The 27,208-nt window shown below is 38.8% G+C and overlaps 1 protein-coding gene across 1 annotated transcript in view; it reads right to left on the reverse strand.

Annotated features, from left to right (window-relative positions):
- LOC120524133 (E3 ubiquitin/ISG15 ligase TRIM25-like) overlaps window positions 1–26,913 on the reverse strand; it is a 29,450-nt gene extending 2,537 nt beyond the window's left edge. Inside the window, exons 1-4 of the mRNA XM_039746011.1 lie at window positions 26,322–26,913; window positions 10,992–11,087; window positions 9,081–9,314; window positions 4,433–4,599 (exon numbers count right to left, since the gene is read on the reverse strand). Coding sequence (XP_039601945.1) covers window positions 4,433–4,599; window positions 9,081–9,314; window positions 10,992–11,087; window positions 26,322–26,894 — 1,070 coding nt within the window. The 5' untranslated portion in view covers window positions 26,895–26,913. The remainder of the gene's footprint in view (window positions 1–4,432; window positions 4,600–9,080; window positions 9,315–10,991; window positions 11,088–26,321) is intronic.
- Between the last annotated feature and the right edge of the window lie 295 nt (window positions 26,914–27,208).

Genomic DNA, 27,208 nt, shown 5'->3' on the forward strand with positions numbered 1-27,208 from the left:
GGTCTCCATTCCAGTGAACAGAGAAAGTATTCCACTACAAGAGGATATCAACAAGTGGGCATATCTTAAAGAGGTACGTCTATCTCATACTGACTCTGAAGTTGATCTTTTAATAGAAATCAACAACCCAGAAATCTTCAGGCAGTCATGAATCATACCTAGCCAAGGAGATGGACCTCATGATGTGAAGACTACACCTGGATGGGCGGTCAATGGACAATACAAAGAGACAGATGACCTCATAAAACAAAGTGGTAAGCTGTCCAAACATTCGATCAATCGTGTCAATAACAGAGATTGAAGATATGTTGCTGCAACAGTATAGCACAGATTTACAGAGCGCAGCTGTGAAGAACAGGAGGAGATGTCACAGGAGGACATCAAGTTCATGTGCATAGCCTCAGAATCTGTGAGACTGGTAGGTGGCCACTACTGTTTAAAATTGCCTTTAAAGTGTTTTAAAGAAACACTTAAAATGCCGAACAATCGCTGTATTGCTGAACAGGGTGCTATTGGACTAAGAGAAAACTGAGCAACAATTCAGGATTCCATAAAGACTATAAAACGTTCATGAGAGACATTATTGAGAAAGGTTACGCTGTCAAGGTACAAAAAGAAAGCCTGAATTACAATGAAGGCAGAGTGTGGTACATCCCACATCACGGTGTGTATCATCCAAAGGAAAATAAGATTTGAGTGGTCTTTGATTGCACTGCCACCTACCAGGGGACTTTGCTTCATGAACAAAAGGCCCTGACCTAACTAACACACTCATTGGCGTCCTTACAAGATTCAGAAAGGAGCCAGTGGCATTAATGGCAGACATTAAGTCAATGTCCTACCAAGTTAAAGTACCAGATAAAGACACTGATGTCTTGTGCTTTTATGGTGGCCTGAAGGTAATCTAAGCAGAAACATGAAGAATTCAAAATGACAGTACATCTTTTTGGTGCTACTTCTTCACCCAGTTGTGCTTCTTATGCTTTGTGTAGAACAGCTGAAGATGCCAGAGATACATTTCCTGAGGAAGCTGCTAACACCGTTCTCAATAACTTCTATGTAGATGATTGTTTAAAGTCGGTGGCAACAGAAGAACAAGCAATAAAGCTGGCAAAGGATCGCCAAGCTCTATGCCATAGAGGTGGATTTCATTTGACAAGTGGGTGAGTAACAATAGAGCAGTTTTATTGTCTATTCCTGAAGAAGACAGAGCTCATGAACAAAAGGACTTAGACTTGAGCCACAGTCTTCTTCCTACAGAACGTGCCCTGGGTGTCCAGTGGTGCACAGAAACAGACAGTTTCAAATTTCAGATGAAGTTACAAAACAAGCCCACTACAAGGCGTGGTATTCTGTCTGTTGTTAGCTCAGTTTATGATCCACTTGGCTTTCTAGCACCACCATACTGCCAGCAAAGCTTATTCTAAGAGAAATGTGGATGGGATGAAGAAGTAGAAGTCAAACACATTCAGAAATGGAAAAAATGGATGGATGACTTACAGTTACTTACAGACTATAAAGTGAACAGATACATCAAATCTGTCTGGTTTGGAACCATAAGGTCAGCACAAATGCACCATTTTGCAGATGCCAGTGAAGATGGATATGGCACTGTCGCATATCGCCTCCTGACTAACAAAGAAGGCAAAAAACATTGTTCATTGCTGATGGGGGAGTCAAGAGTTGCACCATTGAAGCAGGTCACGACTCCAAGATTAGACCTGACAGCAGCCGTTGTGGCAGTCAAAATGCTAAAAGGTGAGCTTCATCTACATTTTGGACTGACAGCACCTCGGTGTTAAAATACATTTCAAATGAAAGCACTCGATTCAAGACCTTTGTTGCCAAGAGAATCTCCGTGATCAGAGATCATTCACAATCTTCACAGTGGAGGTATGTCACATCTGCCCTTAATCCGCTGATCAAGCATCCAGAGGGCTAAGCATAGAAAACTTTCTCAGAAGCACCACATGGTCACAAGGTCCAAGTTTCTTACTGAAGCCTGAACATGAGTGGCCAAACAGACCAGATCAACTGAACGATTCAGTTTCTGAAGATGATCCAGAAGTTAAAATCTGTGCAGTTAACATGACAAGAACAGAGGAGGCGACCGAGCCCATCAACAAACTAATCACTCACTTTTCAGATTGGCATCACTTGAAGAAAGCAGTGGCTTGGCTCCTCAAGTTTAAAGACATACTGCTGCTCTTAAAAAATGAAAGACAAACATTTCAACTAGAAGTCAGTCAGTCTGAAAGTAATCCAGAAGAACAAAATCACTCATCACAAAGCACATGAAAAGTACAAACTGATTTTAGAACCAGGATCAGTTTCTTCAGAAGACTTGGCTAAAGCTGAAACAGAGCTTATACGCCTCAGTCAACTGCAAGAATTTCCAGAAGAATTAAAGGCTTTAAATAAAAAGGCTTATGTAAAAAAGAACAGTCAAATCTATAAACTTGACCCGATCATACAAGATGGAATACTGAGAGTTGGAGGAAGACTCTGCAAAGCTGCAATGCCAGCTGAAACTAAACATCCTGCAGTTCTTCATTCATAAAGAAATCGGACATTGTGGGTGCAATTATAGGCTTGCACAACTATGTCAGAAATACTGGATACCTCAAGCAATCTCCATTGTCAGGAAAATCATTTCAAAGTGCACAACATGCAGAAGATACAATGAGAAAGCAGGAGAGCAAAAAATGGCAGATTTGTCAGACGTTCGCTTGTTACCTGACCGTTCACTAATGTTGGAGTTGATTATTTTGTTCCTTTTCAAGTCAAAAGAGGATGAAGTCTGGTCAAGTCTGGTACGGAGTAATCTTCACTTGTTTAACAACCAGAGCTGCCCACATAGAGATGGCACACAGCTTAGACTCTGATTGTTGTATCAATGCCATATGCTGATTCATGTGCAGAAGAGGACAAGTTAAAATCATGTGTTCATATAATGGAACAAACTTTATTGGAGCAGAAAGAGCTCTACGTGACACAATTTAAAATCTAGATGAAGAAAAAATCAGCAACGGTATCATGAAGAAAGAAATCAAATGGATTTTCAATCCACCATCAGCCTCTCATCAAGGTGGAGTGTGGGAGACAAATCAGAAGCATAAGAAAGATTCTAAACTCAACACTAAAACAACAGACACTCGATGATGAAAGTCACCAAACAATGATGTGTGAAGTTGACTCAATCATCAATAACAGACCTCTGACAAAGACATCAGACGACCCAAATGACTTGGAGGCTCTCACACCCAATCACTTGCTGTTAATGAAGACACAACCTGACAAGCCTCCTGGACTCTTTTCTAAAAACGACCAACACACTCGAAGACGCTGTAAGTAACTTCAATACACAGCTGGTTTGTTTTGTAAAAGATGGACTAAGGAGCATTTACCAACACTTCAAGAACGTCAGAAATGGCTTACAGCAAGAAGAAACTTTGAACAGGGAGGTTGTTTTAATTGTAGATGATGCTGCACCTCACAATTCCTGAGTAATTAAAGGAGCGACTCATCAAGACAATGGCAGATGGCAAAGGGGCAGTCAGAAGAGTTTGTGTGCAGCACACTGGACAGACCTGTGAATAAACTGGGCCTGCTGCAAGAAACTGCCAAAGTTTGAAATAAGAAATCCTTAAATGTTTGTTTGCAGTGTTCTTATTAGTGACTTGAAAACTTGCTTAGTTAATGTAAAAGTAAAGTTAGTGGCTCTTATTAAGTAAAGTATAGTATAGTAATTATGTCAGCTCCTGCATAGCTAATTAGGGGTCAGAAATGTAAGAGCCAATCTTAGAAAGTGAATTCTTAAGTTAAATTCATATTAGTGTTTGTGTGATCTCTACAGAACATTAGCTTCTACATAGAATATGGTGTAGTCTTTCACGCCATGTAAGTTAATATGAGATTGAACTTTCTTGCTATATAAATAATAATGTGTGTTAATTGAGTCAGTGTGTGATTAGAGTTCGTCTCATTGCTAGCATGGCCTGGTAGACTCATTTTGCAGTTTACAAGTGAGATAACTTCAAGAAACAAATAAGATATAGAAGCTTTAAACAGGACTTTTCTTAATCTTTTCTTTTCTTTGCTGTATCAATTATTTCTCTATTTTTGTGTGAACTGTTTTACTTTGAATTTTTACTAAAGCTTTTAGAAATGAAGATATTTTGTCTGTGGAATCATTTCAACGTGTCAAGCTATCGTTGAATCCCATGAAGCAAACTAAAGCTGCAGAACCTTAGTAATTCTGAATAAACGCAGCTACATAGTGTATAATAAAACATTCTCATATTAAAATAAATGTCAAAGAGCAGGCCTTCTTCATGTCTCACCACTCAATGTCCTCTTGTCGTCACTCTGGTCCTTCTAAGGAGGACAATAAGAGGACATTGAGTGGCCTTTCACAACAACGTGAACAGACGCTGTACCTGACGAAGTCGATGTCTTGATGTCCCACTGGCTGATCTTCTCCAAACTCTTTTTCAGACATGACAGCTCATTTCTCAGGTCCTCAGAAGAGAAATCAGCAGTGACAGTGAAGCTGAGCGAGTCTCCATCAGCAGGAAGGACACAGCGAGATGAGAAAGTCTGCATCAGAAGAGAAGAGGGGATGAGAGTTCAGAAAGTACCAAGAACAAAAATCATTTATTAGAAGATCTTTAATACTTTCCCAATGTCTTCAAAATTTTTCATTCACCCTGTAAAGCCTACTTCCCCCAAAACACGCATGAAGAAACTCCTATGTTCTTATTGTCACAGCAACTGCCCACCGATAACCACCTTTGTTTCGATTACATCTCGCCTGAAGAAGGGGCCTGAGTTGTCATGAAAGCCTGCATATTATAATCTTTTTAGTTAGCCAATAAAAGGTGTCATTTCACTTGACTTCTCACTACATCCATAATGGCCAACACGGTACAACACCCTCGTACTACACCTTTGTTTTGTAACTGTGTCAGTTAGCAGTGCTGAACCTCCATTGACCCATCCCTCGTTCAGCCAGCCGTTTGCCACTCCTGACTCTTACACTCTCTGTGTAACACCACCAGCTCGAATTCTCTAACTTACAGCACAAGTCTGCTTTGAAAATTTATATGGCAAAGAGTTGAGCAGAGATATGTTAGCAATGATATATCAGTATTTGAAATGCAGACAGTTCATGTGTGCTCCATGCTACAACAATCTGTGTAAATGTACGACAAAACAAGAAATGTTACGCCTTGTAGACACAAAGCAAATGCATTTGTTTATTATATCAAATATAACTGCTTGAATGTGAGTTTTTATTTTGACAATCGCTTCTGTGACATCAACCATTAAACAATTTGTCTTTATTGAGCTTAATTTACAAGAACCATACATTTACACAGACTGTTACAGACTCAGATCAAATGCACGTTTTTATTACATCAGATATGTCCGTTTGAAAATGAAACACGTTATCACACATATGAATGCAAACATCTTATTTTGTACTGACTGATATTTGGACTTCACAGTCTTTACACATTCACAGCGACATGTCATCTAAGCGATTTCTTTACATTTGTTTTTATTTTTGAATAAAAGCCAAATTGTTTTGTGACTGTGAAGTTCAAATATTTTCAAAATAAGATGTGGAATGTGAAGATACTCTCCAAAGTCCTAGCTAGAAGGATGGAGAAAGTGCTGCCCTCAGTAATATCACAAGACCAAACTGGATATATTGAAGGCCGACACTTAGCTTCCAATCTCCGACGCCTGTTTAATGTAATATACTCACCCACAAAGTCTAACATCCCAGAGATATTATTATCATTGGATACAGAAAAAGCATTTGACATGATTGAATGGAACTATCTCTTCACTACATTGGAGAAATTTAGGTTTGGCCCAAACATTTGTGCATGGATCAAACTACTGTATACCAGTCCAGAATGTTCAGTTTGTATTAACAACATGAATTCAGACTCCTTTAAACTACAGTGTGGTACCAGACAAGGATGCCCCCTGTCACCACTGCTCTTTGCAATCGCCATTGAGCCACTGGCAGTTCACTGTCAAAACGCTTATGAGATAAAGGGGATTATCAGAGAAGGACTTGAACCAAATATTTCTCTGCAGATGATATGGTACTGTAGATATATAAGATCAACAGAATACTGTGCCTGCAGTCCTAACAGCACTTACAGAATTTCAAAAGATCTCTGGTCTCAGAATTAATTTGACTAAAAGTGTGCTCTTCCAGTGAATTCTCAAGCACACAATATTAGATTGGACACCTTCCCTTTTATCATCGCAGATCAGATTAAATACCGAGGGGTTAACATCACAAGTAAACATAAAGCTCTTTATTAACAAAATGTTGCTGTCTGCATGGAAAGAATTAAGCAAGACTTGCACAGATAGTCAACCCTTCATCTCACTTTATCTAGAAGAATTAAAGTTGTTAAGATGAATATCCTTCCTAAAATTCTCTTTTTATTTCATGACATTCCAATATACTTCAATAAATTATTTTTTTAGAAATTAGACTCAACCATAACCTCATTTATTTGGAATTCAAAACATCCACTTATTCAAAGAGCGACCCTACGAAGACCTAAGGCAGATGGTGGCATGACTCTACCTAACTTTCAATTTTATTACTGGGCAGCAAATTTACAAGCAATAAAACCTGGACGTGGACACAAATAGACAAACACACAGGCTTGGTCAGCAATAGAAATAAAATCCTGCAGCTCTTGTTTGTATTCCTTGCTTTGTACCTCAATAAGTACAAGTTATCGCCAATTTACTAACAACCCAATGGTGCTTCACTCACTCAGAATATGAACCAATGTAGAAAGCATTTTAAGATAGAGAAGCTTTTATCTGTGGCACCTCTGCACGATAATCACCTTTATCTGCCCTCTCAAACGTACGCAGCTTTTAATGTCTGGAAAACATCTCTCTTGTTTAAAATTGTCCAAAATGTTTCCAGGCCAAGATCTAACCTGCAAACATTGCAATCGAGCTCCAGCCTCACTAGGTCACATGTTTTGGGCCTGCATCATATTAACATCATTTTGGACCAAAATCTTTAAATGCCTTTCAGACAGCCTTGGTGTCCCAATCCCTCCTAACCCACTAACGGCTGTGTTTGGTGGGCTCACAGAGGGGCTTAAAGTGAAGAAGGACAAACAAATTGTAATGGCCTTTACTTCACTATTAGCACGTAGACTTATCCTGCTCAACTGGAAGACTCCTAACTCTCCCATTTTAAGTCAGTAGGTAACTGATGTTATATATTATTTGAAATTGGAAAAAAAAAGTAAATTCTCACTTAGAGGGTCTTTATAAAACTTGTTCAAAACCTGGCAGGATCTAATCGATAACATTTTAGAATAAGCATTTAAATTGAGGAAGTGGATTCTGTCTCCTCTTTTTATTTATTTATTAATTTTACTATTATTAAAGTTTTTTTCGGTTGGCCTAGCTCTCTTTGTCATGGGTGGGGGTTGATTTGTTTCGAACTTCATTTTGTTAAACTTGACTTGCTAATATGGAATGCTACTGGATTTTAATAAAATCAATAAATTTAAAAAAAAAAGATATGGAATATTAAATAAACACTTTCACAAAAGGTATGACGAAACAAGTGTGCTTTAATTCAGGAATAAAACTGAATAAAAAGAATCATTTAAATGACATGTTGCTGAATGTGTACAGTCTTGGAAGCCCAAATAGCGTTTCCATATCAAGACGTTTTCATGCATGAGTGTGTGTTTGTGTGTGTTTCACATTCATTCAGTCATACCTGAAATAATAAACACACTTCTGTTGAGTTACTGTCTGTGTAGGTTTCTTGGTTGCAAAAGTTAATAAGAAATTACAATTTAGGTCTGCATGTCGGTAAATGTCACAGAAGTGTGATTGGCGGTTATCAGCAGGAAATTTGTTGAGGTGGTAAGGCCATTCGAATTTCCTCACGTGTGTTGGGAAAAATAAGGTGATCAAGGGAAACAAGTTTGGTGGGGATTCCTGTGTTAATGGATCGTTTCTTGCTGTACCACCTCAGCTCAGGAAAAGTAACTTTGGGAAATTCTTCAAGGTGGCCACTTCCAAAAAGAAAGAGGACTCGATACCCAAGTGAGACGATCTCCTCTCTGGTCTTAGATACTTTGTGTTTGTTACATTCTCCGTAAACTTTGTGTTTTGTTTTGCTCTTTATTTCTTTCCTTTTCATGCTGCTTATTTAACTGTTGGCTGGTATCTATCACCATGGCAATATCCCAGAAATTGTCACAATTGACTATACTGTACAAAGGTCTTCAATATTTCAGTATGCTTATGATGTCTGTTTTATTCCTTCCAGTTTCTTATACGTGCCCCAGATGGAGACAGGGTTCACATCAAGGATGACACAACAGAGAGACAGAAGACAAACCAGTAAACTACGTTATGTAAGACATTGGGCTTATCAGAGTTCTGAGGTGAAATCAATTCAATTAAATGTAAACAAATATACATGAAGTAAGAGAGCTCCTCAGTACAATTACACAATGGAAGGTCTGCACTAGAAGGTGTAACTTGTGATGAAGACTTATGGTCCTTTGTGTACTCATCACCATCCTCAGCTAGTAGAGATTAGAGAAGGCTAGTGAGAAGCTGAGTTGTATAGTGTCCATGATGTGTGAAGTATAAATCAAGAAGAGAATCTCCATCACATGAAGAACACACTTGTGAGTCCAGTTCAGGAATATTGTGTGCAGTGCTGGTCTCCATATTAGAGAAATGAACAAACAGCATAAGAGAAAGATGAGTGAAGAGAGACTGGACTGTGGGATTTGAAGAATTTGAATCTTATGAGTTTTAGAATAGAAATATTAGGAGGTGATATGACAGAGATGTTTAAAAAGCAGAGACTCAGAGACTTTTATACATTTTGACAATATTAGGGGAATATGAATAGACATTCTGTGTTGTTTTGAATGGTCTATCCTTGTCATATTGTAAAAACTCCTCAGATCTTTTGCATTTCTTTTTAAATGTTCTCAGGTCCCACACATCCCAATCTGACTAGGTTTCCTGTAAGGAGCTTCCCTCACCTGCATGAAGTGGACGTGATCCTTGTTGTCAAAAAGCTCCTTCAGCTCAGTGTCTCTCTTCTTCAGCTCCTCAATCTCCTTCTCTAGTTGTTCCATGACTCTTTCAGCCTTCTCTGTTTCTCTCTTCTCTTGTTCTCTCATCCTCTCAAACAAGTTCTTCTGAGCTTCTTCAATGCAGTGGATCAGATTAATGAAGCTTTTCTCATTTTCCTTTACTTCTCTTTCCACAGATATCTGATTGAATAAAGAAAGACATTGAATTGAGTCACATAATAAGAATTACCAGTCCTGAAACACTTTGTGGGCATTTTAATGTTGTAAAGGATAGTTTGGATTGGCTGGCATCCTGGTCAAGATGTTTGGTGGTACCTCACTCAAACAACAGACTAGAATAATGGGAGGGCAGTCAGAGAATTATTAGCCAGGACAACATGTTCATCTAGTATTCTGAGTGGCAGGGTGTATGCAAGGGTGAAAGGGATATGACATTTGAACAGTCAGCCCTTTAGAGGTCATTTAGAGATATTAGAAGGACCTACTGAGGGGACAGTTCAATTATCCTATGAGGACTATAACACAGAAGGGATTATCTCGTGTTTCTCTTATGTACTGGAAGTACCACTGGGTTTCTTAGTAAAAACAGTCTCTCCAGCCCAGCCAGGTGAAATGGACATGGAATTAGAGTAGAAGAAGATGATGATGAAGATGAAGATGATTTTGGGTATTGTAAACAAATGCCTGTGTGATGGAAGGTAATCGTGTGAAAATTAGAGTCTTTAGAACCAGAGACGTGTGTCGGGTAGTTTTGTTCTGATTTGGTTTGGTTCTGGTTTGATGCTCCCTGTTGATGACAATATCAAACATAAATGGAGATATTACACACAAGTATGTTGTAGTTGGCATGGGAATTCTGATTTCATTTCACTTCATGAACTCTTGGCTTATTTATTGTCCCTCTTTTTTCCAATGTCAAACTCAGGGCTGAGTCTTCATTTCTAGTTCACTTATTAACTTTTTTATTATTACTGATAGCCTTTGCTACTATGGTTTATATTTGAATGGCTCACCCAGGTGTTGTAGGGGTGTTAGTGTGCACTCCAAAGTGGCATAGGACACATCACTGGCTAGAGCAGTGACAGGTAGGTCACAGTCTGATGTAAGTGTAAGGTAAGCAGTACACACTGTCTAAGCTCATTAACCACAAAGCTGGAGATGTCCACCTGTTTTCAAGACCTTGTATTGTTAGGAGTTGACTCAGGTAATCCTGAGATACCAGGCAGGAATGATAAACCCTAAATGTTGACCTCCATACTAGTCTGCTGAAAGAGGGAAGTAGTGATAGTTGGGGATTCAAATATTAGGGGAGATGAGATGAAGGTTTGTTCCAGAGACTCATGCGGTGTGTCACCTTCCTGGCTGACAGCTGTCATTGTCATTGTTATCTACAGAGTGCCAGATCTGCCAGACAAACTTAAAGAATAAAGCTGAGGAGCAGAACTGACAAAGTGATCATTTCAAAAAGTCCATTTGTGCCTTGTGGCAGTCCAGGAAGACTGAGGGGATAAGAAGGTGCAACACATACCTGTAAGATTAACATGTATCTATTTTTTACTATCATTAATAAATAAAATACTAAGAAACACATGTTAAGAAAAGGAGTGTTAGTGAGCGGTCAGCATGGGTTTAGACGGGTGAGTTCAGGTTTCACTAATTTAGGGTCCTATTGTCTGAATCTGCAATGAAATTACAAGAAGCACTGCTGACTGTGAAATACCATGGAGGATAAAATAAAATGTCTTCTGTCCTTCTGTCTGCCCATACACGTCTTCACCAGTGAAGCTTTGCTGGCTTTTCTAGTTTTCATTTATTTCTCATGTCCATAATTTGAAGGGTCGTCTTAATTCAACTCACTTTTATCTGCTCCACCACATTTCTCACCTCCATCATTTTCTTCTCCCTCTCCTCAAGTCTCCTCCTGATTTCTCTCCATGTTGCCCCCAACTGTTTCTGTTTGGACACACAAGAGGACACACATGGTCTTATCAACATTTACTTTCACATTCTGAGTTCTTGTTCTCTTTGTGAGTCCTGAAATTTTTTACAACACATTTGTTTTTCATTTTGTGGCACAACTAACTTTTTTCTCACACTTGCCTTCATATTGACACTCAAGGTGATCCACAGATTTGACTCAATAAATGTGAATAGCAACACAAGATTAGAAGAAAAGTTTAACTTACCAGTAAGAGTGAAGATGGAGTTTGAGCTTGAAGAGAGTGACAAATGAATACAAGAGTTTGAAGGCACACTGTAGATGTAGAAGATATGGGATTTCAGAACCCAGGAGGACATGGACATGGAGTGGCAGCAATGGCAGGACCTACAACATCATCTGATCATCAAAGTTAGACTCCTGAGAACATTGTGATGTGTTTTGTCATTTTTCTGAGTTCAGTTGAGATAAGTGAAGCTACTAAGACGTGTTTGTGATCAGTTCAGTAAGAAGGTAAATTTAATGGTCCACTCTGCACTATAAATTATATTTTTGTATGTTATGTTGTTTCCCCAATGTGTTGTGTAGTGATGACTGATCCCATGTTTTCATGGAGAACAAAATCTTCAGAGATAATCACACAAAAGCGATCAGGTTTGGTTTGGCATGTGAGAGAATTCACAGAGTGGAGATCACTCTTATTCAATAGACTGTCATGATATTCACTCAATAGATTTAATACACGTGACTGTGATCTGAGATACCGAGCACCATATCAATAACATAAAGAAACAACTTTTTTCTTCTAAACCTTTCCCTTCTAATACCTTTTAGCATTGACAGCTTCCAAAGGTGGATAAGCAGGAATTCAAATACAATCATAACAACATTGGTGTCATCACTTTTCACTTCCTATGTCTGTGGTTCAGACCTGCTGTTAGAATTTTTATCATCAAATAACCCAAACACGCGTGCTGCACTAAATGATCCAAACATCCATTTTCTAAACCTGCTTATCCAATGCAAAGTGGTGGGATAGCTGGTGTCTATCCCAGTAATAATCAGGCACAACACAGGGACAACACCTGGACAGGCTACCAGTCCATCACAGGACACACACACACACACACACACACACACACTGAAAGGCTAATTTAGCAACCCCAACCCACCTAACATGCATGTCTTTGGATTATGGGAGGAATCTGGCGCACTGAAAGAATACCGATGTGTATACAAGAAGAAAATACAAACTTCATACACGGAGCACCTCGGAAATGAATCTCAATGAAAAAATGTAACATGCTAATTACAAAAGGATAACAGAAGAAGAACTGCAGGTCTAAAAGTATCTACAGACAAAGGACAACAATGAAAACGCATAAATCCATGTTACTTTACTTTGATCTTTTTCCTCTTTCCCATAGAGAAAGGCACACAGCTTGTGATTTTTATTTCTCTAATTTTCTCAAAAGAATTTTCCAGGAAACATTAAAAAAAAACCAAGCAAAATGACACCTTTTATTGGCTAACTAAAAAGATTACGATATGCAAGCTTTCGAGGCAACTCAGGCCCCTTCTTCAGGCAGATGGAATACAGAAACTGAAGTTCCCTGTGTTCCCATTGCTGTTATTGAACTATCTGGAGTATAAACACATGTTTGGTCTCTTTGTAAAGGTAACATTCTCTAGTTTCACCCTTAGTAGTCAGAATCACTGTAGGTGTGACTGATCAAAAGTTATGCACATTAGAACTCACAAAAAAAATGAATTTTTTTGTTCTCGCCCAAGTTTTTTTGTGAAAATAAAGGAAAATAAAGCTGCAGTAGGTAGCTGGGGACAGAAACACACTATGTACCAACAGAATAACTTGTTGACTACTCACATTTCAAATTTGAAAAGAATACCTGTAAAAATGACATTTTTTACACCAGTTTTTATGTGGGCATGTCCAGGGGCTTTTTAGAGGGACCATTATCTACATTTTGGACCGTATGTTAAAAGTGTAATAACTTTTGAATGCTTCAACCCACAGATATCAATGAGGGCTCTACTGAAAGCTTACACCTAAAGGAATCTATATCTACACACAGTGTCACTCTATTAGTTATGGAAATTCATATTCCATAATAAAAACAATAAAAATACACATTTCAATATAAAAATAGTCAAAACAAGTCTTATGGGCTAAAAATATATATATATATATATTTTATTTTTTACTTTTTTTTAATAAAATGCACACAAACTATATACATTTTTTTACCAACTGTTACAATACAGCTCAGCGTTTTTCCACATGCCACTGATTGTAGCAATCGTTAGCAGGCAGAAAGCACAAGGGCGTGTCACATGTCGCTCTCTGCCATTAGACGTCTCCTGGTATGATCGATCACTGTCACACCGCATACATGCATCTATTATTTAATCAAGAGTATATTTACATTTATCTGTACTTTCATCCATATTTAAAATGTGAAAAAACTTGGCGAAATCACAATAAACAACCACGCACCAAGTCTGCAGACTGGCACAAATGCCAGCTTCGCGCAGCTCTGATCGGTTTTGTTTACAAGTTGGTATGGCAAGTTACATATCGACATGCTCAGCTGCTCATTGGCTGTAAGTTTGGAGTGTCACACACAGCGTCAAATCAAACTGGTAGATTCAACCAGGGTTTGGAGTTGTGCGTCATCGTTCAGCTGTCTGTGACACTCGTTGGCTATACGAGGTGCCAGTCACCCCCAGACCCCTCGTAATTGGCCAACTTAGGTGTCAATCAGAAGCTAACACTTCCATGTAACATGCTTTAGCATGGTTATTGCCGACAGAAACAAATTACGTCTGATATGACCAATAGAAATGAAAAAAAAAGTCGGAGCTAGTCTCGAGTTAAAAAACGTTTTCTGGAGTTTTTGTCCCTTTGAGGATCTATCGTGAGTTTTGGACCTAATCGTTTTACTGAATTATATTCGCTGGAGCCTTACGGACAGAATGAGATCAATACTGCTCGGAAATATTGATGTTTGACTTGCAGAGAGCCTTCAAAGTTAGTCAAAGGTAGGAAAAGTCAGCTCTTAAAAGTATTTACTTCTCTGTAAAAAAGGATTTAGTGTCAGTGCTGTGGTTGTTGTGTTTCAAAATGGTTTATATCATCGGAAAGACGAGACTCTGAATTTTCATTTGATGTGTAGTATGTCGAGGTGCATGACAGAGGGGCATGCACACATGGCTGTGACATGATTGTGACGTCGTCCAATCGTCGTTATGTACCGGGACCGGTATGTGTGCATGTTAAGGTTAAATGAGAAATCTTAAATGTGATAAATTAATAGATTTCTTCAGGCTAAGATTAATTTAACAAGAGAGAGAAGAACAATGTATGGTCAAGATCTTTGGATAAGATGACTGTCCAACAAAGTCCTTTGAAGTTTGTGATGAGTTTTTCCAAACATGTGAGTCTGTAGTCCGGTTATCTGTGTCAGTCTGAGAGATGCAAACAGTCCTCATACCTGGCCATAAAACTCTTGTCTCTATTCAAGCCATGTTGTAATGTATTCAATTTTAACAGGAGTTTCACTTCTCATTCTTTTCTCTCTTGCTGTGTTCTGAAGTTGCCCATAAGCCCTGTGACTTTAAAGTCCCTCTCACAGTGTCATGGCTGCTGACGTGAGTCGCTACAGGAACATCTGTGTTGCCATGTTTAATGTGTAGTCTGTGTAAATTCATTCTCTGGTGGAGTGTTTGTCCAGTTTCTACCACACAGAGTTCAGTCAGGACATTTCATGCAGAGAATAAGGTAGACCACATTAGATGATCTGCAGGAAAATGATCTCCTTATGTGATGTTCAAGTCGGCAGTGTGGTATAACTATACGGTCTGTATCATAAATGTGGGCACATGTTTTGCATCTTTTCTGTAGGCAGGGAGATGTGAACATCACATAAAGGGATCATCTTCCTGCAGATCATCTAATGTCAGTAAAGAAAAAGGTGTTGAGCAGTTTTATGTGGTGAGCTGAATCTGGCTTCTCAAAATGGAGGTGAATTCAATGAATTTGAGGTATGAAAATATTAAACAGAATCAGTTACATCTGAAGCAGTAATTTACAGGCCTCCTGAGCCGAGGTCGATACGCATGACTGGTACTGATGGGTGTTTTTAATGTTGGCACAGATCACGGGGTACAACTTCGATCCTGGAGAGCTGCACTGGCAGTTTTCCTTGCTGCCACTTTCTTACCCAGTCACCAATTTCTGCTGTTAATTGACTTCTTTTCCACTCATTTTCATTGCTATGTTTTTTAAGACTTGTTCCTCTGAATTGTTAAATGGAATTAAAACACAAATGAGATATGAAGTGAGGAGCCAACAGCAAACTCAGAGTCACAAACTCCAGCCAGTTTCTTAATTTGATGTCAATTCTTGTTGTTAATTAAACCTGTGATTTAATCCCATAGCTTGTCGCCTCTCTTCCCCAAAGGCAGACATTTCCCAAACTGTTGGCTTTCTTTGTTCTTAAAGCCCAAGTGTTTTGTGGACCTGAGCAGATCAACATGATGGAGACCTTCACCTTTCTTTATGTTCAGATATTATATGACGGACACAGGGAGCTGGTTATGTGTTGGCCCATTTGGTATCCCATTATGTTTAGCTTCTAATTGAGGGGCCTGAGTCTTAAATAACAAGTCATTTAAAATGAAGACAAAAGAAGTTAATTAGCAGCACAAACTGGTAACTGATTTAGAAAAGAGTGAGAATGAAAACCTGCAGCCACCGTAGTGCTCGTGGACTGGAGCTGGACACCCCTGGCATTGATGGTCAAACGGACATCTTCACAAGTTATCTACACACCTGACGGGCTTGGTGGGCTTTTACCACACTGGTGAAGGTCAAAGTTCATCTGACAATCAGACATTAGCTGGTATAACCAGGGGTGTAGCCGCTTTGTGTAAGGTGAAGTCAGGCACGGGTAAGACGCGTGTCAAAGAAATCTCTCAGTCCAAAAGTTCGTTTTAAAGATATTTAGTGAAAGTTAAAGGCAAATAATCCATACAAGAATAAAAAGAAAAATAGTTACACACAAAGGATAAAGACAAAAAAAGGGAAAAATGTATCTTCTATAAACTTAGTTTTTCTTATGAAGCTTTGGTTACTTCTGTACTTAAAGGTTATTTATTTCTTCTTCTGTATGCTTTAAACATACGGTTCAAAACGTAGATCTTTTAATTTACGAGTTACTTTACACTCAAAAGACCCTTAGGCCATTGGCACTTAGATATGCGCCAAGCTCAGTTCTGTGCATAAGCACGAACGCGAGCATAAAAAGAATTCTTTCAAGGACACGGTTAAAAAACCGTATGCCTCTATACCTTACACAAGGTAAGGCTAAACACTTACTAAAGAACATTGTTTACTCATAACTGTTAAGAAATGACAGGAAAATACCAACTGAATTCTATTCACGGGGGTTTTAAGAACCTCCCATATTGTATGCATTATCGTCTAATAAATATTCATACATTTTATAGAACTAGGAAAATGGCTCTTACACTTCCGGCCCCTAATTGTTTATGCTAGGGCAGAAATCAATTACTTAACTTTACTTAATAAGAGCCTTCATTACTTTACCAAACTTAAAACAAACCTTAAGAAGCCTTACTTAGTTTCTACTATAAAAACACAAATATTAAGCTTAGGAAACTTTCTAGCTTAAACTCTAATGTATAAACACAAGCACTAAATTTAAAAAGCTTTAAAATTAGGCATGCAAAAAGAGAATGAGTCATTTTAATCATTGTTTGAAGCCTCCTGGATCAGGCACAGTTTGTTCACAAGTCTGTCCAGTATACTGATCTGGATCTGCACACAAACTCTTCTGACTGCCCTTTTTGCAATTGGCATTGTCTTTACCCAGGAGTGTCAGGTTGTAGCATCTTGTAATTACACCCACAATGTCCAATTTCTTTATGAACTTGTAGCATAATGAGAGTGGCAATATGTGAACTCTTCTGAATGGTTGCAGGGTGGTTTGCCTCTTCTGGCATTGCTAATTTGCTGAGCCTCAATACACTTTTGATTTCCGGATCGTCGCTAGTAGACAAGTCCACCTCATCCGGTCTCTCAGGCCATTCGTCCTCTGGCTGTAGTAGGAAATTCGGGCTTTGTATCCACGTCTTACGTTTGATGAAGCTTTCTATTGTCGAACCTCTTGATGCCTGATCCACAGGATTTTGCGCAGATGAGACGTACCTCCATTGCGAGGGTTGCGTGTGCTCTCTTATCACTGCGATTCTGTTGGCAACGAAGGTTTTGTAGCGTGTACTTTCATTTGCGATGTACCTTAGTACTGTGGTGCTGTCAGTCCAAAAGATCGACTCTTGCAGGGGTATCTGCAGTTCACGTTTTAACATTTTGTCCATTTTGACTGCTATCACTGCTGCTGTAAGTTCCAACCTTGGTATAGTGACAGATTTTAAAGGTGCCACTCTTGATTTCCTCATTAGAAATGAACAATGTCTCTCATTTTCTTTGTTAGTCAAAAAGAGGTAGGAAACCGTGCCATACCCGTTTTCTGAAGCATCACCAAAATGATGCATTTGTGCGGTCATTATTTGACCAAATCCAGGCGGTTTAAAGCACCTGACTACATTAAAATCCACAAGTAGCTGTAAATCGTCCATCCATTTTTTCCATTGCCGAACGTACTTAGCTTCCACTTCTTGATCCCAAGCATATTTTTCTTTACACAGTTCTCTTAGAATAAGCTTGGCAGGCAGTACGACTGGCGCTAGAAATCCAAGTGGGTCATATATTGAACTGACCACTGACAGAATGCCACGTCTTGTAGCAGGCTTATCTTGCAGCTTTACCTGGAACTTGAAACTGTCAGTCTGTGTGCACCATTGAACACCCAAGGCTCTTTCAACTGGTAACAGATCATGGCTTAAGTCCAAGTCTTTTGATCTTTTGCCCTGTCTTCTTCAGGGATTGATTGCAAAACTGCTCTGCTATTACTTATCCATTTTGTAAGATAAAATCCTCCCTTTAAGCAAAGGGCTTTAAGATCTTTGGCCAATTTTATGGCTTGTTCTTCAGTAGCGACTGACTTTAAACAATCATCGACATAGAAATTATTTAACACAGTGTTAACTGCTTCCTCCGGAGCTGTGTCCCTTGCATCCTCTGCTGTTCTTCTTAAAGCATAAGAGGCACAACTGGGCGACGAAGTAGCACCGAAAAGATGCACTGTCATTTTGTATTCTTCAAGTTCATTGTTTAGATCACCTTCGGGCCACCACAGAAAACGTAGAAGATCCATGTCTTTTTCTGGTACTTTCACTTGATAGAACATTGATTTAATGTCCGCCATGAGAGCGATTGGTTCCTCTCTGAATCTTGTAAGAACACCGATGAGTGTATTAGTTAAATCAGGTCCTTTCAACAACTGTTCATTTAGAGAAAAACCTTGATAGGTGGCTGTACAATCAAATACCACTCTTATTTTGTTTTTCTTTGGATGATGCACTCCATGATGAGGGATGTACCATATTTTTTCATTTTCGAGGGGCTGCTGTTCAGTGGGTACCTTTATGGCATAACCTTTGTCTAAAATGTCTTTCATGAACGCTTTATAATCTTCATGAAACGTCGGGAACCTTGTAAGTTTCCTTTTAAGTCCTATAGCACGTTGTTTTGCAATACGATTGTTTGGTACCTTAAGTGTTTCATCTTTAAAAGGGCAGATTAATACAATAATGTCCGTTCACTAGACTTGCAGTATCTGAGGCTATGTGCATGAATTTAATGTCTTCCTGTGACATTTCCTCTCTTTCTTCACAGTCGCGTTCTAGAAAGTCTATATTGTATTGCTGGAGTAACATTTGCGCTACTTGCTTTATTGTTACACAATTGACTGAACATCTTTGCAGTCTTTCTTTTTCTTTAGGGATGTTCTCCCTTCTCACTGTTACAGAGTTCAGTGTGTACACTTTTGGTGTATCAAAAAATGTATTTTCTTCTATCTCACAGACTTGTAATTCCGTTAAGATTGTACACTTTACTAATTTCTGACTATTTACTGTGTCTCTTTCTAAAGTGCTGATGTAGATGAGAGACTTTCTTCCTGAAAGATTTAACTGCTTTTGCAGACTTTCAGTGCCAAATGTAGCTGAGCTGTCAGAGACTTTTAGATCAGATGTTTCTACACATTTTTCATTCGTTTCAGACTTATCTTGAACTGGAGTCACAGCTAAGACACACTCTTTACCGGCCCCGGTATCAGAACAAGTCTCTATTGGTTCAACAAAAATTTGGGCAAAAGAAATGTTTTTCTCTTCCGACATAACGTTTTCCTCTTTAGGAGGTGCGGCTGTATCGTCGGTCCCTTTTCCCTTATTCATATGCAGAATTACTGGATGTAACTGAGAGCATATTCGGCATTTAATCTTTTCTTCACAGACTTTACTAAAATGTCCTTGTTTAAGGCACTTAAAGCATAAGCCTGTAGATTTCAAAAAGTCAATTTTACTTTCATAAGTTAATGTCTGAATTGCACTGCATTCGTTAAGATCGTGATTTTCATTGCAAAAAAGACAGTGCTTACCACTTATACGTCCAGCCGTCTTCGCCGTTTTGACTGAGGTGTCTGTATCCATTTTTTCGTCCGCTGTAGAAAAGTTTGTAACAAAGCTGCTTTCTCTGGGACGCCTTTCAAAAGATTCTTCTCTTGGTCAGTTTTGTCCTTTTTTTTTTTTTTTTTTTTATTTATTATTATTTTATTACAATCAATACATAGCAATCAAGTTTTACAAAAAAGAATTATGCTAAGAACAGATCGATCCCCACCCTTGAGAGAGAGAGCAAGCCAAACTGTGTAAAATTTAAGGCTTTTAAAAATACCTAAATCAACAAATTCTCTGTGCTTTATAAATCATTTCAAAATATTACTGATTAGATCCTGCCATGTTTTGAAAAAGTCTGCACAGATCCTCTAACTGAGTATTTGATTTTTTCCAATTTTAAATAATATAACACATCAGTTTCCCACTGACTTAAAGAGGAGAGTTTGGGTTCTTCCAGTTTATCAGAATAAGTCTGCGTGCCAACAGTGTAGTGAATGCAATCACAATTTGTTTGTCTTTCTCCACTTTAAGACCCTCTGGAAGAACCCCAAACACAGCTGTTAATGGGTTAGGAGGGATTGTGAGTCCAAGACTGTCTGAGAGGTAATTAAAAATTTTTGTCCAGAATAATGTTAATTTGGTGCAGGCCCAGAACATGTGACCTAGTGAGGCTGGGGCTTGGTTGCAACGTTCGCAGGTTGGATCATGCCCTGGAAACATTTTGAGAGTTTTAGTCGAGACAGATGTGCTCGATATATAATTTTGAGTTGTATAATTGTATGCTTTGCATATGGAGCTTGAGTGAATTCTCTGCATTGCTACTTTCCACTCCTTTTCTGATATATTAATTGAGAGGTCATTTTCCCAGTGTCCTCTTGGATCTTTGAAAGGAAGGGATTGTAAAAGGATTTTATATATTGTAGAGATGGAGTCTAACTCCTTGAAATTGAGCAATAATTTTTCCAGCGTGGATGAGGGTGCAAGATGAGGAAAATCTGGAAGGTTCTGTTTAACAAAGTTCCTGATTTGAAGATAGTGAAAGAAATTTGTAGCTGGAATGTTAAATTTGGAATGTAATTGTTCATAGGATGCAAAGACGTTGTCTATATAAAGATCTCTAAGCAAGTTAATTCCAAATTTTTCCAGATATTAAAACTGCATATGTTTGTGAGGGTTGAAAGAGGTGGTTCTTTTGCAGGGTGCCACAGAAAGAAGCTTCTCCGTCTTAAAATGCTTTCTACATTGGTTCCAGATTCTAAGTGAGTGGAGCACAATTGGGTTATTAGTGTATTGCCGATAGCGTGTGTTTATTGGAGCACAAAGCAAGGAATACAAAGAAGTACTGCAGGATTTTACTTCTATTGCGGTCCATGCCTGTGTATGTTCTTCTATTTGTGTCCAGGTTCTTATCGACTGTATATTTGCCCAGTAATAAAACTGGAAGTTAGGTAGAGCCATGCCGCCTTCTGCCTTTTGTCTTTGTAGGGTCGCTCTTTTGATGCGTGGATGTTTAGAATTCCAAATAAATGAGGTTATTGTTGAATCTAATTGCTTAAAGAACGATTTATTAATGTATATTGGTATGTTTTGAAATAAAAAGGAGCTTAGGAAGAATATTCATCTTAACAGTGTTAATTCTTCCAGCTAGTGTGAGATGAAGGGTTGACCATCTATGCAAGTCTTGTTTAATTTTTTCCATGCAGACGATAAATTTTGTTGATAAAGAGCTTTATGTTTACTTGTGATGTTTACCCCGAGGTATTTAAACTGTTCTGCAATGATAAAAGGAAGGGTGTCTAATCTAATATTATATGCTTGAATTCACGGAAAGAGTACACTTTTATTCAGATTAATTCTGAGACCAGAGAGCTTTTGAAATTCTGTGAGTGCTGCTAAGACTGCAGGCACAGAATTTTCTGGATCCGATATATACAGTACCATGTCATCTGCATATAATGAGATTTTCTGTTCCAGTCCTTCTCTGCTAATCCCCTTTATCTGATCAGTATTTCGACAATGTATTGCCAGTGGTTCAATGGCAATTGCAAACAGCAGTGGTGACAAAGGGCATCCTTGTCTTGTGCCACGCTCTAGTTTAAAGTAGTCTGAGCAAATGTTATTGATGCAAACTGAAGCTTCTGGGTTAGTATACAGTAATTTAATCCATGCACAAATGTTGGGCCAAACCCAAACTTCTCCAAAATAGTAAAAGGTATTTCCATTCAATCATGTCGAATGCTTTTTCTGCATCCAATGATAATAATATTTCTGGGGTGTTTGATTTAGTTGGTGAGTATATTACATTAAACAGGCGTCGAAGATTTGAAGATAAGTGTCGGCCCCTAATAAATCCAGTTTGGTCTTGTGATATTATTGAGGGGAGCACTTTCTCCATCCTTCTAGCTATGATTTTAGAGAGTATTTTAACGTCGTTATTCAGAGTGAGATTGGTCTGTATGATGCACATCTGTAATAAGTCCTTATTTTGTTTTGGAAAGACAGTGATTAGTGCTTGGCGAAAGGGTTTGTGGAAGAGATTGGTTATCTCTGGCTTCTGTAAATGTTGCTAATAGGAGGGGAGCTAGCTGAGCGGAGAATTTCTTGTAAAACTCTGCAGGGTAGCCATCAGGGCCTGCTGCTTTTCCACCTTGGAGTGACTTTATAGCATCCAGTAATTCTGATAATGACAGAGGTTTATCGAGCTCCTCCACACTAATAGCGTCAATTTGTGGTATCTGTAATTTATCCAGAAATGCATTAGATTGTATATTGTCTTCTTTAAACTCAGTAGTATATAGGGATTTATAGTAGTCTCTAAAAGTGTACATTATATTTTTGTGTTCGATGATTTTATCTCCGTTCGTGTTAGTAATTACGAGATTGCGTTGCGCACTTCTTGCTTGTGAATTTGTTGCGCTAAAAGCTTATTAGCTTTCTCTCCATGTTCATAATAATGATGTCTGGATTTGTAAATTAGTTGTTCAGTTTCTTTAGTTGTCAAGAGGTTTAATTCTGAATGTAGAGCCTGCCTCCTCTTATGTAGAGTCTCGCTTGGTAGTCTGGCATGTTCTTCATCTATTTTAGTAATTTCGCTTTTTATCTCTGCTACTTTCTTGCGGATTTATTTCTGTGGGAAAGATATGAGATAATCTGTCCTCTTAAGAAGGCCTTAAGAGTTTCCCAGAGTATTCCTGCAGAGATCTCAGGGGATGTATTTGTCTCTAGAAAGAATTCAATTTGTTTGGATATAAATTCAGTACAATTCTCGTCAGCTAATAGAAGCGGATTGAGACGCCATCTGCGGGGTGAGTGTATGGGGCTTAGTAATTTCAGCTCCAAGATCATCGGAGCATGGTCTGAAATAACAATAGCATCGTATTTACAAGATTTAATCTTAGGCAAGAAGTTATTATCTATAAAGAAGTAATCAATCCTTGAGTAGCAATGATGTACTGGTGAGTAGAAAGAATATGTTCTTGAATTTTCCTTCTTAAAGGTATGGCTTTGTGGCGCTGAGTTGTACGCGGGATCTAAAGCTGATGTTGGCTGTTCGTTAAGAAAGTTCACTGGATCGTGAGAGGTGTTCCTGCTCTCCGTTACTTTCAATACTCTGTACTTTGCATTGCCACGGTGCTGGAAGGTCTTGAGGAGGTTTGGAGACTTTAGTAGGAAGGTTATCCTTACTTTCAAATTGTTGTCTGCTTTGTAAGTTGGGCATAATATTTATACATTCGCCAAGAAAGTTCGCATTATCGTTCTGTTCTTCTCCATCGTTTGGCTTTATTTGCGATCGCCCTTTGTCTTTTCTCATGTAGACATCGGCTTTCTGTAGCTGGTTTCCATAGAGACTTTCAAGATTCTTTCTGGCCTTTTGATAACCTTCTAACAGTGACAAGTGTTTACAGTGTTTAACAATCTCGTGAGGTGAACCTTTAGTAAACTGTGCCAATAGGTCCAATTTATCTTGCGGGTTCCTTGCCTCATCGGTAGCTTGGTCAAATGCACTTATAAAGTCCACATATTTCAAGGGATCGCCGTCAAATATTGGGATCTTTTTGTGTGGCACATAAGGTGTTTGAGTTTTATGCTGTTGTTGTTTCTGTTGATCGTAACGCTTTTCATAAAGCGATTGTTGAAGAGGTGCTTCGTTTTGTTGTTGAGGCTTATTTTTACTTTCATTCGCATTTGTAAAGTTGTGACTGTTCGCATCTGACGACTTTTTAAATTTCACATCTGGTTTCTGGCTTAGTCTATTAGGACTGCGTTTGCGCCTTTTAAGTGCTTTTAATTTCGCTTCTGATTCCGCAATAGCTGCCTCTAAAGCCAATTGATCTCTTTTAGCTTTTAGCTGAGCTTCTTCCAAATCTAGAGCCTGTTGCTTTCTTTGGTTTTCTGCTTTAGCCAACAGCACAGCGTGTGCTGCCTCTTGAGATCTGATGGCGCTCATAGAAGTCCCGGCTGAACTTGTACTACGTTTAGATTTTGGGAGATTTGGGAGGCTTTAGCTGAATTCGCCGCCGAACTTATATGACTTTTACTTTGAATGGAAACCTGTGAGACACTATCTTCTGGCGAGACGTCAGGAAAGTCATTCGTCGTTCTGTAATCCTTGAATTGGCTAGCCGAAAAATCAGGCTGCTGGTTGAGGCTTATATTTTGACGTACTTCAAAAACCCATTCTATCGTATTTTCTGAAAATGTGCGAAAAGTTTCCATTTTAGCATCAAAGTCCTTTTGTAGCATTTTCCGTATATCTTCGTTACTCTGGAGGGATAAGAGTTTGTCGTTTAACCTTTTATATTCCATTCTCATGTTAAGGAACGAGTTTTCATGATCGATTTTATAGATTCGCAATTAAGTTCATTTCTTTTTAATTCCTTCAGAGCCTTCATCGTATTAGATAATTGTTTGTATTTGCAGTCTATTTCAGATTGAAGTTTAGATGTTAATGAATAGGACGGCTTTATGTCATCATCAAGATGATCTTCCATTGAAACATCCTGATCGTTGTGACTTCCGCTCACACCACTGTTACTTTCAATGGGGGTTCGAAATGTTCTATGGCTCCCGGACTCAGATGCCATGGTGTTGAAAATGCAGGCTTGCTTTCTTTTATGATCCAAGGCAGTTTTAAACTTTCAGTCCTAGGCAGGTTCAGATCTTAAGCAGGTTTCAAAACTTCAGGCAGGTTTTTTAACTTTAGTGTAGCCGCTTTGTGTAAGGTGAAGTCAGGCACGGGTAAGACGCGTGTCAAAGAAATCTCTCAGTCCAAAAGTTCGTTTTAAAGATATTTAGTGAAAGTTAAAGGCAAATAATCCATACAAGAATAAAAAGAAAAATAGTTACACACAAAGGATAAAGACAAAAAAAGGGAAAAATGTATCTTCTATAAACTTAGTTTTTCTTATGAAGCTTTGGTTACTTCTGTACTTAAAGGTTATTTATTTCTTCTTCTGTATGCTTTAAACATACGGTTCAAAACGTAGATCTTTTAATTTACGAGTTACTTTACACTCAAAAGACCCTTAGGCCATTGGCACTTAGATATGCGCCAAGCTCAGTTCTGTGCATAAGCATGAACGCGAGCATAAAAAGAATTCTTTCAAGGACACGGTTAAAAAACCGTATGCCTCTATACCTTACACAAGGTAAGGCAAAACACTTACTAAAGAACATTGTTTACTCATAACTGTTAAGAAATGACAGGAAAATACCAAATGAATTCTATTCACGGGGGTTTTAAGAACCTCCCATATTGTATGCATTATCGTCTAATAAATATTCATACATTTTATAGAACTAGGAAAATGGCTCTTACAAGGGGGTTAACATTCAAAATGTCTTTTCTACTGCACTTAATGATCACAAATAATCAGTAATTCAGTGCACGATTACTTATTTTGAATTACAATGAGAATATCTACAGCAATGCTACATTGAAATATTTGAGCTGAATTCATTGTAAGAATCTTAGACTTGGTTCTGTAGTGCAGTATCGTCTGGTTGACGTGTCTCTTTAAAAGGCCTGAGATCAGCCACATGCACACTCAAATTGTTAAAAATGCACAAAGAAGACAATGGAAGTAAGCAGCTAAACACACTTACTGTGTATGTGGCAGCACCCTGGATTGTCTCCATTCATTTGGTAAAAGCCTGGGGTATTGAATGACGTTTGTAATGACACTGCATGGTGACCTCCTATGCTTATCCTTGCTGTAACATGATCCTGCTAAACACACCTTAAGAGGGCTGGAATGTTAGATATTTTCGTGAGTAGCCCACATGCCACTCATACCCCTGCCAGGGACCCGCTCTGGTCTGTAGTTTCTGTAGTTTGTCCACCACAGCATTAGATACTCAAAAGACAAACTGATTAGAGCAGACAAATACTCAGCTTGGCGTAATGAACTTGCTCGGCTGTTCATGGGTAATGCCTGGTATCCCATCCTGGACTGTTTCATGCCCTGCCCAAGGTTTCACCAGGATAGACTTCAGCACACTACTCTAAATCTTTGGAAAATCAGGTTTATAAGATGGATGAAGAGATTTCTCTGTTACACTGCATTTATAAATCCCATAACTCTTGTTATTTAATTTGTTTCAATTAAACACCAAATCCCACTCACCTCTTTTTCTTCTCTTTCTGTCTCCAACTCCACTATTTCATGACCTCTATGTTCAGTCACCACACACATCATGCAGATACACGAATCATCAGTTTTGCAAAATATTTTCAGACTTTCCTGATGTTTTGCACAGAGTTTCCTCTTCAGATTTCCATCAGGATCAACCAGCTTGTGGTCCTTCCAGGCGGCTCCTTCATAGTGGGGCTGCAGGTGAGGCTGACAGAAGGAGGCCAAGCAGGTTAGACAGGACTTCACCGCTCTGAACTTCTTCCCAGTACAGAAGTCACACTCCACGTCTCCAGGACCAGCATACTTCTGAGAAGAACTGAGTCCTGTCTTCTTTAGTTTCTCTACGATTTCATTCAGCACAGTGTTTCTTCTCAGTGGCGGCCTCAGATTGAAGATTTCTCTGCACTGAGGACAGCTGAACACTTGGCTCTGATCCCAGCAGTCAGTGAGGCACTTCAGACAGAAACTGTGACCACAAAGCAGTGACACGGGGTCAGTCAGGATGTTCAGACACACCGAGCAGGTGAACTCATACTGTGATACAAACAGCTGGGCTTCGGCCATCGTCAGTCTGAGGAGAAACAGGCAGAGAGAGTCAGTCAGACAAACAAGGAAGTGACTTGTGAAGAAATTAAAGTTAAAATTTGTCTGTGCTCAGTGAGGAGGAGGAGGAGGAGGAGGAGGAGGAGATTTAAAGAGAAACCTGAGAGCTGACAGAGAGAACATCTGAGGAGACACTGAGGGTGAACAGTTAATGTGAGACAGGAGCCCAGAGAGTGAAGATCACAATGTGACAGCATGACATACACTGACAGACGAGATGCACTGTCCCAGGGGTGTCTGATAAAGTTTAATTCACTTCAGTATTTATTATTTAT

This window comes from Polypterus senegalus, chromosome 2 (genome assembly GCF_016835505.1).
Source record: "Polypterus senegalus isolate Bchr_013 chromosome 2, ASM1683550v1, whole genome shotgun sequence".
Classification (NCBI taxonomy): Eukaryota; Metazoa; Chordata; class Cladistia; order Polypteriformes; family Polypteridae; genus Polypterus; species Polypterus senegalus.